At 37.9% G+C, this 12374-nt stretch overlaps 1 protein-coding gene across 6 annotated transcripts in view; it reads left to right on the forward strand.

Moving 5' to 3' along the window:
• The window catches only part of RUNX1T1 (RUNX1 partner transcriptional co-repressor 1), a 114726-nt gene that overhangs the window by 25220 nt on the left and 77132 nt on the right, over positions 1-12374 (forward strand). The window contains exon 1 of one of the 6 annotated variants that reach the window (XM_021543197.3): positions 9303-10214. The exons of 4 other annotated variants lie outside the window; for them this stretch is intronic. In XM_021543197.3, the coding sequence (XP_021398872.1) occupies positions 10208-10214 (7 nt within the window). In that variant the 5' untranslated portion in view covers positions 9303-10207. Of the gene's footprint in view, positions 1-9302; positions 10215-11021; positions 11219-12374 lie in introns of those variants that run through there. One more of the 6 variants, XM_021543199.3, reaches the window with a different exon arrangement.

Here is a 12374-nt window from a genome sequence, read left to right on the forward strand (position 1 = left end):
TTGTTTTTGTTTCACTTTGGTTGTTTTAATGTGTGTGTGTGTGAAGAATTAAAGTATGACTTCTTGTTTGAATGATAAGTGAAGAATATTACACTTGTCCAGTTTCAATACTTGAATTTAGAACATAGTGATATTAATAGTTGTACTGGTAGAACTTAAAATCACTTAAAATCACAAGTATTAGAGGGAGGGAACATAATTAATAAGGGCTTCCAGCAGAACTGAGTGTAGCATGTGACTGTTGTCTTTTATTGTTGTGGGCAGAAGCTGGTCCAAGAAAGATATCTGTGGTTGCAGGAGGAGACAAGGAGAGCTGAAAATTAACTAAGGTTTCATTTACTTTCATGCTGAAGGTTTTTGGTCCAGCCTGTAGAGTTATGCCCACAGGCTCAGCATACATATTAATGTGCTAGAGATTTTGGGTGCTTCGTAGGTGAGATTGAAATCTTTTGAGCAGTTAGTTAGATTTTCCCTGATAATATTTAATTGGAAATTCTAATACAGACGTAAAGGCGTACTTTTCTTCTTGCATGCAAACATTGCAGGTAAGGATTTTGGGGACCACTGAGTGAGGGAGGTAACCTTCAGTGTGCATATGCAGTCACAGACAGGAGTCAGCTACAGAGCAGATGGACCAAAGAGTCATTGTCATCTATTGTGCCACTAATCCCCCATCTGAAAAGCATTTTCAGGGGATGGTGCAACAAAAGAGCTGTAACAGTGTTATCAGATGGATAACTGTGATCTAATGAACTCTTAAATTTGTACAATAATAATCCTTCACCTTTAGAATCAGGCTCCTTTCTTCAGTACAAAATCCCTAGGTTACTCTGGTGTAAAGGTGCCTTTAAGTAAAAGTGGATTACTTAGACACGTTTTAAATGTCTGTCCTGTCATATTGTAAAGAAGCCAAAATTTAAATAAGCATTGCTTGTATTTGTATAAAGATGGTTTATGCATTGCGGTCAGTCTCATGTTCCTGAATGGAACATGACATATGTACAGGGTTTGTACATGTGAGGGAAATTATGTGTCTCTATGAAAGCCCTGTCTGTTAGTTAAACCTTTGCACGTCCTCTGTGTCTGTCTTTTCCAGTGTTTTAGTTGCCTTTATTTTTTTTTTTTGCGGAGTTCATAATCCAATGAACTGTCCATGACCTCTAGCCAACCATTGCCTGCCTCATCCAGCGGTCCATTAAATGAAAAGTTCTCCATGGGTATGTGGTGAAAACAACCACCACATTGTCTTTCCTCCTACCCATTGGGTGTCTAGAGCCTCTTTGAAAATAACAAATAACAAATGGTAGCCTTTACACCAGGGTTGCCACTCAAAAAATCCTTGGTGATAATGGTTCTAAATCAACATTTTCTTTGAAAACATATTTATCTTGGCCATCTTCAAAAAGCTTCTGCTGTGATAATATTGCTTAAGGAAAGTTCTTGCACATAATAGTTCCCAAGATGGTTTGGGCTTTATTAGAACTGGCACCTTGCATTGTGCCCAAACATTTACTGCTTCTCTTTGCAGATATTCTCCTAATGCAAAGTGGTGTAATTTGCTCTTGGTATAAAATTCCACTTCATAATCACCTCTGTATTTTTCTGCTTCTCTTCTGAATGGCTACAACGAAGCACCATGTGGAGTACAACACAATTAGATAAAATGAAATTATATTTAGAGGCTTGTGTTCCTCAAGGCTCCTCCCAGTTCCTAAAGAAACAAAGATTTTGTATTTTAATTTTCTTTAGGTATGATGGCATTCATCTGGGTCAGACTAGAAGCACAGACATTAGGACAACATATGGTGCTTCCAGGGATCTTGATGTGCTCCTTGTAATGGAAACCTAACTGACACCATGTTAGTTAGTGTTAACCTCAGTGTTAGACTGCTGGTTGTTGCTATTCAATTTATGTGCTAATTGTGGGTAATATTTTATATTAGTACTCACACCTTGGAATTCTGGAACTTCTTTTAACTGTCAAGGTTGGTGGAGGTGGGAGAGGATAACTGTCCAAGGCAGCTGGAGCAGAGGCAGGTCATGTAGTAGGTTGGGGAAGAGAGATGTGTAGCAGAGTGAGAAGGTGGCCCCAGAGTCCTGAATCCAGGAGTAGTTGAGATGCCAGAGAGAAAACAGAAGAAAGTGATTGGAAAAGTGAGAGAAAAATGTGATGGAAGGTATAACTAAGGAAACAATGGAAAGAAAAAGATTTGACTAAAATCAGCACCTTCCTTTGTCACTTACAAATGATAATGCTTTTCTATCATCAAGAGTTGAATGAGTCTGTGTACTGATTCTGCTGTGTTTCCAGATGCTGAACTGCATTAGAGCAGTTCATTTGGTAATACTGCCTGGCATTTTAACAATTACAGAGTCTGCCAGTGGGTTGTCCTATTATAACTGTGAGAAAACTCGTCCATGAAAAAACCGCTGTTCTGTTTGGCCTTAGTTTTCTTCATGTAAAAATCTGCCCCCCTGTCTCTGTTCCATTAGATGTCCTAATTCATCAGGGACACAGAAAATACTAGATGATAAGGTGACTATCTCACCTGGCTCTGGAAACCAAATAATTTAAATGGAGAAATAATACTTAGGTGTCCTAGGTATGCTGAAATATTTATTTACAGTCTTCATTCACTTGCCCTCTTGAAATTACTCCGTAGTTGACAGATGTCATACTAAAATAAAATAAAATAAAATAAAATAAAATAAAATAAAACATTAATAGTAAACACAAACATGCTGTCCAATGGCACTGCTGTGATGTTATGAGCACTACTGTGTGTATAAAAACATAACCAGACATGCAGAATGGCCAGTTTTCCTGCCCATTACAGTGAAGGCCTGTGCAAAGATTTAACTGATGTAAAACTAAGATTTATTTTCTGAATACTCATCAGTGTGTTCTACTAGCACAAACACATCCTTATATTGTTGGAAAAAAATATATATGTTGAATAATATAATACTTTAATTTCACTTATATTTCTGATGACAGCTGTGGTTTGCAAATTAATATTGAACTCATCAGGAACAATAGCTTTGTGTGAAGACCCCTTTGGACAAAGTTTTTGTATCATTATAAATGTAATAAATAAATACAAGTTGATCAATATATGACAAAAGAGTGAAGAAGGGAGGTCAATAGGTAAGAATATTTGCATATAAACCATTTTTGCCCTGTTGAAAATGGCAGTACGAGGATAAATAAATGTTTTGTAATGCTGTGTATTTGCTCCACCTGGTGGATTTTCCTGGAAGTGTTTTTAATCTTCCTAATAATGGGAAGTTGTCTTTAATATAAAAGACATTTCTCAGAGTAAAGGCAACTTCTTTCTTTCATTCTTTCATTCTTTCGTTTTCTTTTCTTTTCTTTTCTTTTCTTTTCTTTTCTTTTCTTTTCTTTTCTTTTCTTTTCTTTTCTTTTCTTTTCTTTTCTTTTCTTTTCTTTTCTTTTCTTTTCTTTTCTTTTCTTTTCTTTTCTTTTCTTTTCTTTTCTTTTCTTTTCTTTTCTTTTCTTTTTTTTCCTTTCTTTTCCTTTCCTTTCTTTTCCTTTCTTTTCTTTTTTCTTTTTTTCTTTTTTCTTTTCTTTTTTTTCTTTTCTTTCCCCTTTTCTTTCTCTTAGCAATAGCATTGCAATAGGCAGATTTGTGGAAAGAAAGTATAATTTGATATTTTTCTTGGCCAGGCTTTGTCAGCACAGAGATCTCTATGAAAGCGTAGCATTCCAAATCCATTAGTAATTACAGTTTATTCTGGGGCTTATTTAGAGTATTCTTGGACTCATCTAGAGATTAGTAATTGCTGAGTCCAAGTCTGTGGCTTGTAGAGTTATATGTGATCAGTGGAAGGGAGGATTTGCTATGACTTTCCCCTCCCCCTCCCCCCTACAGTTCTGAGCCCCTGGATGAGAAGTAGCAGTGTTATTGAAAAAGAGAGTTACTATGCTTAAGTGTTAGTGCTGTACATCAGCATAAAATCTGTCTGTCATTAAGCTAGCTTTGCAAACATTGTTTTCTTTGGAATTCTTAAGGACTCGGTTATGCTTTGATCATCTCATTGTTCTCCTTAGGTTATTTTTTTCCTTTAGAGTGTAATTGCTCCCTAACAGAAGGTGAAGTTTAGAAAATAGTGTCTCCATATGCAAGGGATTTGGAGACCTTTTTATTGTCTTTAAAAATGTCATTCATAGTCCTCATTAGCATTTATTGTTGCAAGCATACAAGCAGAAAATGTGAAATTGGTATGTCATGAATAGCTCCACAGAGCTCTAGAGCCCTGAAATTTTGCCTGCAGTGTGGTGTGGGGCAGGCATTGAGAGAAAGCTGGCCAGATGGCTGCCAGCACAGAGCAGAGCTGCAGGTTTTTGTCTCTGGTGCTGAGAGGAGGGAAAGTTCACTGGAGCATACGCTATCACCCCGTGCATTTTAACAAAACTGACTCACCATCAGTCAAAACTGGGAGGTGGTGACATTGAAACAAAAGTTTTCAATATAATGTAACAATCCTTGTCAAATGAATAAAGTATGTTTAGTTAGTGTCACAAATATTGACATATTACAGAGAAAAATGCAAGGCTCAGATTTATGGCTAGTGGTAGATACGCTTTCACACAATTATGCTCTACATTATCTTTATTATGAAGATCCTATACATTGAGAAGACATTGATTAGAGGTCAAAACTTGGGTTAATATACTATAGCAGGAGGAGTTTTACCCATGTTAAATGAACAAACACCCTGAGCTTCAAGTCAAAAATCAACTGATAGCATGAAACCCTTTTTTCCTTCACTGCCCCCCTTCCTGCATGCCCTCCCCCTTTCTCCTTCTTTTTGTATCTTAAAATATGGCTATAGTTCAGCAGGAGCAGATTTTCTCTTCCAGGCTTCTCCAGGTCACACTGAATGTGTTCTTTCTCTGTTACTGAGACAGCATCATTGGTATTTTCTTTCAGAAATATTTTCAAATCAATATCAAATTTTCTAAAGTGCATGAGTGGTGTCTATGCACAGATGGTGTGGTAATTTTCTTTGAAGTCAAATGATGATAGAAATTAGCAGTCAATTCTAATTTACTTTACCCACATTATAGAAAATATAGTATTTAATAAAAATGAGAGACAAAACTTGTTTAGCCTAGATCTAGTGAAAGAAATAGACCCCAAGACAGGCACACTTATATGTGAGTTTGTCCATGTGAGTGGTCTTATTAAAATGTATATCAAAAGCAAAAGAGCATGCATTCTTTAAGGCCTGAATGTTGTCCCTTGCATTGTGAGTCAGTTAATTTTTTATGGAACTATTCTTTCATGTTAGGTCTAAATGTATATTTTCATTATTTTAAAATGTGAAATGCACCCAAAATGTCACTGGAATTTCTGTGTGTTCAACAAAAATTAATTTTTGGGGAATTTTTTGATCAAAAAGCAATAGGCAGTCTAGATTGTTAATTCTAATGCACTATCAAAGCTGCCTTTTCTTAACAGATGATTTAAAATACTCTTTGGAGTGTTGTTGAAATATGGATATAACGTACAAGTTTTCTTAACTGAAAAGACGTGAATGCTTTCTCAATTCCAATGAGTTTAATCCAGTACTCGAGGTAACATCATGAACAGTTTTCTTAGACAACAAAGAATATTTTCTTCCCACCTTGGTGACTACCTTTCAACTGCTCAGTATTTGATTTTTGTAGGTAATCTCAATTAGTCTATGTTTCACAGAGCAGTGTATGTTTTAAACGTCTCATTTGTCTTTTTTCAGAAGTCCAGGAAGCCTTGCCAATAAGGAAATGCTTAGGGAAATGTTTAGTGTTATCTGGCAAATGTTTTGTGTTGTATGCATAAAGAGCTGCAGTTAACAGATAAGCACATATCTTATTGGAATATTTAAATTCCATTTCCAAGGAAAGAATTAGAAGTTTATAGAGAAGTGCCTTTCTTGGGTAGCTTGAGCCTTTTGTTGGTAGTGCAGTAAAACCAAGGGAGGCTCGGTACAATGTAATGGAAAAAGTTGCACTGAGGGTCCAATTACAGGTTTAGATGGGCTGCCATTGCACCGGGCAATCAGAGATACTTGGTCAGCAAGAAATTACTGAGCTTCTCCTGAAGGTGTTGCCTTTACTGTACTGTGGTTGGACAGTCAACTGAACAAAGTTAAGAAAGCATCCAGAAGTGGTTGTCCTCTGTCCCCACATCAGCTCCACGGCTCACACATTAGGTGGGTTTGCCCTGTCAGTGGGATGCCTTAAGAAAACACTAATAGCTTCCAGCTGGGTGGAAAATCAAAACGTTTTGGGGCTGACAAAACTAGTAGATTTGAATTTGAAAGCCCAGCTAATGCCTCCATTTTTATTTACCACTCGCCCATAAAAGATTATTTTCCAATATGTCAGCCTCATTTGGTGGCCAGTGGTCTGAAAGTGAAAGTGGAACAAGCAAGCGGGGAAATCTGGACATTAGTGAGTCCGCCCTTTCAAGCTGGTGTGCCACTTTGTGGAATGGCCTTCCCTGAGATTGGGGGGGTCCTAATGACCATTCATCAATGCTCGTTGACTGATCATTGAGTGCCTTCTCATTCAGTTTATCAAGTCTTGCACATAAAAAGTCAGAATAAGCATTATTCAGCTTTGTTAAAGCCAACTAGGAGTAAAATGCTCCATTTGAACCTATTTTGCCCTTGGTTTTTCACTTTGTTAATGCAGTCCTGCTTAAATGAGTGCTTTTATTGGGTCTGTTAGAATATCTGAAACTATTAATTCTCTTGTATTGAATAGCTGGTGGCAGGCCAGAGCAGATGGGGTAGAAAACTATTTGGTTGGGTGTATTGCTTTCAATTAGGATCAATGAGGTTTCAGCTCCTTTGAATTAACTCACTTAATACCCACTGTGTGAAGTCACAATGTATCACAACAGTCTGCTATAAGTAGAGCGGGAAGTTGAGAAGTCCTACAGAAAAGCTTTGAGTTAAATTCTTCCTTCACTGTTAATAGAGAGCTTTCATTAACTACAGATGTGTTTCAGTGGACTTCCAGTCCCTGTTATTAAGCTGGGTTTGCACAAAAGGCAATCTCTGTACTTTCACATGATGGTCATTAGGAATTTCCCTTTTCCATCAGATCCATGTCTAGGCTACCTTATATCATCCACTGCATAATAATATTTTTACTTGCCCATCAGATACAAGATTATGGAGACTGGTTTGCCTCCTCTACCCATTTTCAAACTAAGGACTCCTAGAGGAAGATTTTAAAATTATTTTGTAAAGCATTTTAAGTGATGGTCAAAGAAGGAGCTGGTGCCCACCCAGGATGGTGTAACGTAATGTGCACCATAAAGAAACTGGCCCTAGATTGTCCTGTGGATTTTTCATTCTCTTTGCATCCCTTTCATTTTGACAGTACTCTGACTTTTGTGATACAGCAGAACTGTTCTGTGTTAAAACCACTGTCTTTCTTTTCTTGGTAGAGAATAAAATCATTTTACAGAATGGACTGTCCACTTTTGCTTGGCCTGCTAAAATTTTAGATGTGGTGTAAAAACTTCTAAGGCAAGGTGACTGCATTAGAAATGGGGGTGGGGAAAGCAAATAAATTTCCACAGATACTACTTCAGGGAGGACTGCCAAATGGGTTGCAGCCTGCCTCAGTGTATTAAATAATGAGAGAGGAAAACTATTCATGCAGCTGGTTGCTTGAGAAAATGCTGAAGTAGTCTCAGATGCACAGGCATTCTGTTAGTCCCTTCTATGAGCAGACTTCTAGGTGAGAATCTCCAGGGATCCAGGTTTTGTTGACGTGGATCAATTTAAGTGGCAATTACTGTAGTCAGATAACAGCTTAAAAAGGCTTTTTACACACAGAAAAAAGATGCATAATCGCGCAGCATATGGAAGTTCAATTTCGTGAGCCATGGTCTGTGGATTTACAATGTACTGATATTAAGACCTTCTTTTAAAGAGTGAATATTGTTCAGTTTTATTAAAATGCGTCATAGTGTTGACACGTTACTTTCTACTTCTGAAGCTGATTCAGGCTGCATCTATGTTGATGAAAGGTTGTATTTCCAACTGTGAAAATGTTTTTCCTTTCATGTAGAGTACAGCATTACAAAAGAAAAACAACGTAGCAAATACAATACTAACTGACTGGTTTTAAATAGTGCATCAAATAATAAAACTAAAAGGACAGTCAAGTCTTTAAAGGCCTTGTTGGCGCAGACTTTACTTGTCTCCATTTCCCTTGCTTCTCTTCCTTTGCCCCTCTGCTTTTCCCCCTTTAATGAAAGTGATCAGGAAAATGTTTTCATGTTTTATTTTTCATGTTTCTCTTGGTTTCTCTGACACTTAAAAAATCCATTATTCATTAATATTATTATCCATCTATCAATACGATAGATGTCTGATGAAGATGAAGAAAAGACCTGCCTCAAGTACTAGACATTGGGGCAGGGAAGCTGCCTCCTTTTCTTGATAGTCTTGGATATGCCAGTTCTGTGTTTGGAATTTCTCTCCTATATAAATGAAACCTAAGGGTGCCACTTAGATTACGTTAAAAAGGTATTATAGAAATATCAGTCAATTAAATGATTCATTTTCTTTAAGTGAGAAATATTAATGAGTTCAGTCTGGACATTAGGAGGGACTATTATTTTCTGCTTAATTTTGCATGTGTGTCCTTTTCCTAAACAGATCTTTATCAGGCTCCATAGTAGCTAGAGGAAGGAAGAGGAAGGCCTAAAAGCAGAGTTGTTTCTTCTTAATAGAGGCAGAAGATGGCATAACACAAAATCGGGGGGGGGGGGGGAATGCATAAATAAGTAGACTAGGACAGACCTTACACTGAGAAGATCTGACTGAGAATTGTTGCCTTTCCATAAAGGTTTTGAATGTACAATGCAAAAGCAAAGTCACAACCAGGACCTACATGCTAGTTGCTGGAGAAATGGCTTGTTACTAAAGCACTTTGCAAGTGCTGAATGGGAGGAGAGTTTTAAAAAGGACAGTATTTTTTCTTGTGCCTAGAATCTTGTGCAAAGCTGTGTGCTACAGAAGGCATGCGAGTCAAGCGTATGCTTCTTCTGAGAGGCAAAGATGTTTTACAAAGGACTAAAGAGGGACTGCTGAGAAGAAAATAGCCAGCTTTAGATAAAGCACTATAACAAAGACTTGTAGTTTTATGTATCATGGTGTCCATTAAAGCTTAATAGGGAAGAGTGAATTGAACCTAGTCAGGCATACCTTATTCATGTGAAGGATAAACATTTAAGGGGTTCACAAAATCAGAAATTGGGAGGACATGATTGTTTAGCTTTTGAAAGAGCTTTACAGGGAAGATTTTGTTTTCATCCCCCATGGATCACTATGCAAGGTAAAGGAGAGTAAGCTGCAAATGTTTGGAACATATCAATGGAAGAATCCCAGGGGGTTAAAAGCACCATAGTAAAATGTAAGTGGTCTGCTTTCTAAGTGTGGTCTATTTTACACATACTACTGTGGATCTGAGAGAGGGAGTGATTTTGATACTCCGTTCCCTATAGTAAAAGAGAATAATAATGACAGAAGTGTGGGAAAGGGCTGGGGGGAGGGGAGGAGAGAAATTCTCTTGTATATTCTTGTGCACATTTTGAATTTCCAGCTAAATAAACAGACTCGGTCTTACAAAGTGCAAAATTATGGCTGTTAAAATGAAGAATGATGTTTTTTCCACATTTGGAGGAGAGCTGATTCAAAGTGATGCTTTTTCTTTAATTGTTGTCAGCAGAGGAACGGGTTAACTTTTAAGGAAAAAATGAATAATTCAGTGTTTGGCTTATCACTCTGTATTTTAGTTCCTATTCTTTGGTCATCTGGAACTTGGTGTGAAAGGTAGAGTAAAAGGAGTCAGCTGAGGGGAGCCGGGGTTGTGATAATTTGCACACACATCCCTGTCATTGTTCTGCCTGAAGAGACAGGGCTGGGTTCAAGGCCACATGTGCTCCTGTCATCATTCACATTTCTGCTCCAAGTGCAATACAGAGTGTCAGCTCTCCATCTGTCTTTGCCTGGCAAACGCACGCGCCCAGCATCCTGCCTCCAGCTACGCTGCCACAGCCAGTTCTGATGGCCCTCCTCGCTTCTCTCTGTTCATTCCAGAACAGGAGGCACTGAGCCCTAAATAAGCTTCCTTTTAGGAGAGAGCCATTTACAGTGTGGTATATTTTATCCAAGGATGCCTGGTGAGTCAAAATTTTTGCAGCTCTTTCGGTTCTAAATGAGGAAACGCTAATCGTTTTTTTGATAGTATATTTTCCCTCTTTTTTCTTTTCTCTTTTAATATAGAGGGTGATTTGCAAGCTGATACGGGTACGGAGCGATCGCGGATGCTAATTCTGTTGTGTATGTGTTTGGGGGAGGGGAATTTGTGCAAGTGAACTGCTAGAGATGATACTTACAGCAGGACTGGATGTTTCAATGAAAAGGGATAGAAATAGCAGAAAGTCACCAGCTTTGTGGGTACAGGTCTCTCTGCACGGGGGATCATTTTTAGCAAAGAGAAATACAGCTTCGGGCAGGCTTTCATGACTGTCATCTGTACCTTGAATCTGCAAACATTTGATCGTAGGAGATCATTCACAGCATTTACCCATCAGCTGAAATTATCTCTGTGAAAAGCTGTTTATGTTGGAGAAGTGAGGGAGATTTATAAAACAGATTATTCCAGCCTTGTCCTAAATCGTAGTCCTTCACTGTCACCAGGCAAATCACCAAAATATGTTGATTCAAAATAAAACAATAAAAAAAATCTGCTGAATTAGAGGAATTGCTGTGGAGCTGGGAGTTATAATAGGTTGGTTTCCTCAGGAAAATATTACCCTTGGATCTTATGATCACTTGTCTATTGATAAGTGTTATTGTGTATAAAAATGCTTCTCTGCAAGGTGATTTGTCTGAGGGGTTTTATAAGATGCTTGACCATGTCTGAGTAGATTTAATTTGGTGTGTTTTGTTTGTGTTTTTTTTCCCCTTTGGTAAGGTCTGGAGAAAGCCATGTGCCTGATTATAACAGCTTGTGTTCTGGATAAAAAAAAGATGGGGCTAGAGATCCTACAGCTGGCTGGTTCTTGTGGATTATTTGGGTAGGACAGGCAGAAGAGGCTACGCTTGATCACAGAGAGTCTGTACACCTCACAGATGGTGTTTTGAAACAGTATCTGCCAGTTTACTGCAGCCACAGTTGCATGTAGGTATTGCCAGTTGTTGGAAGAATGTTTTCCTTTTAGGATTTTTGTATACGGTCATACCCTACTGCTGTTATGTTTGCTGATCCTGTGATTGTAACGAGAAAGTGGGCTCTGTTTGCTCAAAGCACAAGGTTAAGAGGATTTATATGGTTGAAATATGGGCAAATTAATTTGCATAGATAACAACTGAGGACTATGAAAGGTCAATTTAACCCTTTATACATCAAATTTGATTTGCATGCATTGCATTCCTGGGAATGTGGTCTTCATTAGAAATACCGTGGTAATCCATTAATTAGGAAAACTGTGCATTGTGCGTAATTTTTATCCACTGATGTTTCCCTTATGTTTGTATGAAACTCATCTTCTCCTGTGGTTTACTTTTTCTGTGTTTTATCAAGGTATTAAGGTGTACTAAAATGACACAATCTTACCAGTTTTGATCCTCGTGTACATTATTCGGTGTGGCAAACTGTTGGAATGCCTAGAGTGGACATTTTTGAAAATGTATTAAGCCTTTGGCATTTAAATGACTTAATCTACCTGCTGGCTAAAATTTCATGCATCTTTAATCAAAATGGCATGTGCCACACTCAAGTATGTATACCCTTATCAATACTCGTTAAGCTTTACCATTAAATAAATCTTTTATTTGCGGCATTCTCTTAAAGCAGTAGCAAGCAAGAAGCGTGTTTTAATGTCAGCTCTGAGTGTTAGAAAACCTTGCACTTGGATACAGAGAATACACTGACAGCTGTGACTGGGAGCATGTGCCAGAATGGAGATACTTGAACAGATCTGACACTTGGCTATTTTTGACACCCATCTGCACTTTTTTACTCTCCTCTAGGATGAACTGCCTCTCAATCTGTTCACAGCATATTTTAGCCCTTTAATATTGTGGTGTTGTGTTTTTTCAAATGGGCATTATTAGCCATCTGGGGCAGATTTTGTATTTTAAAAGTAAGCACATTATGTACAGGAGATTAAAAGGATGTGTATTTTTATGTAATCTGATATTATGTCAGTGCCTTTTGTGTATGTGTGAAGTCTTGATTTAAGAACCATCCCTTTAGAGATTCTGACATCTGAAGTCCTTCTTTTGGGGAAAGAACAGGAAGTAATAAAGACGGGTTCTGGTTTATGTGTGGCGAT

Source organism: Lonchura striata, chromosome 1 (genome assembly GCF_046129695.1).
Source record: "Lonchura striata isolate bLonStr1 chromosome 1, bLonStr1.mat, whole genome shotgun sequence".
Lineage (NCBI taxonomy): Eukaryota > Metazoa > Chordata > Aves > Passeriformes > Estrildidae > Lonchura > Lonchura striata.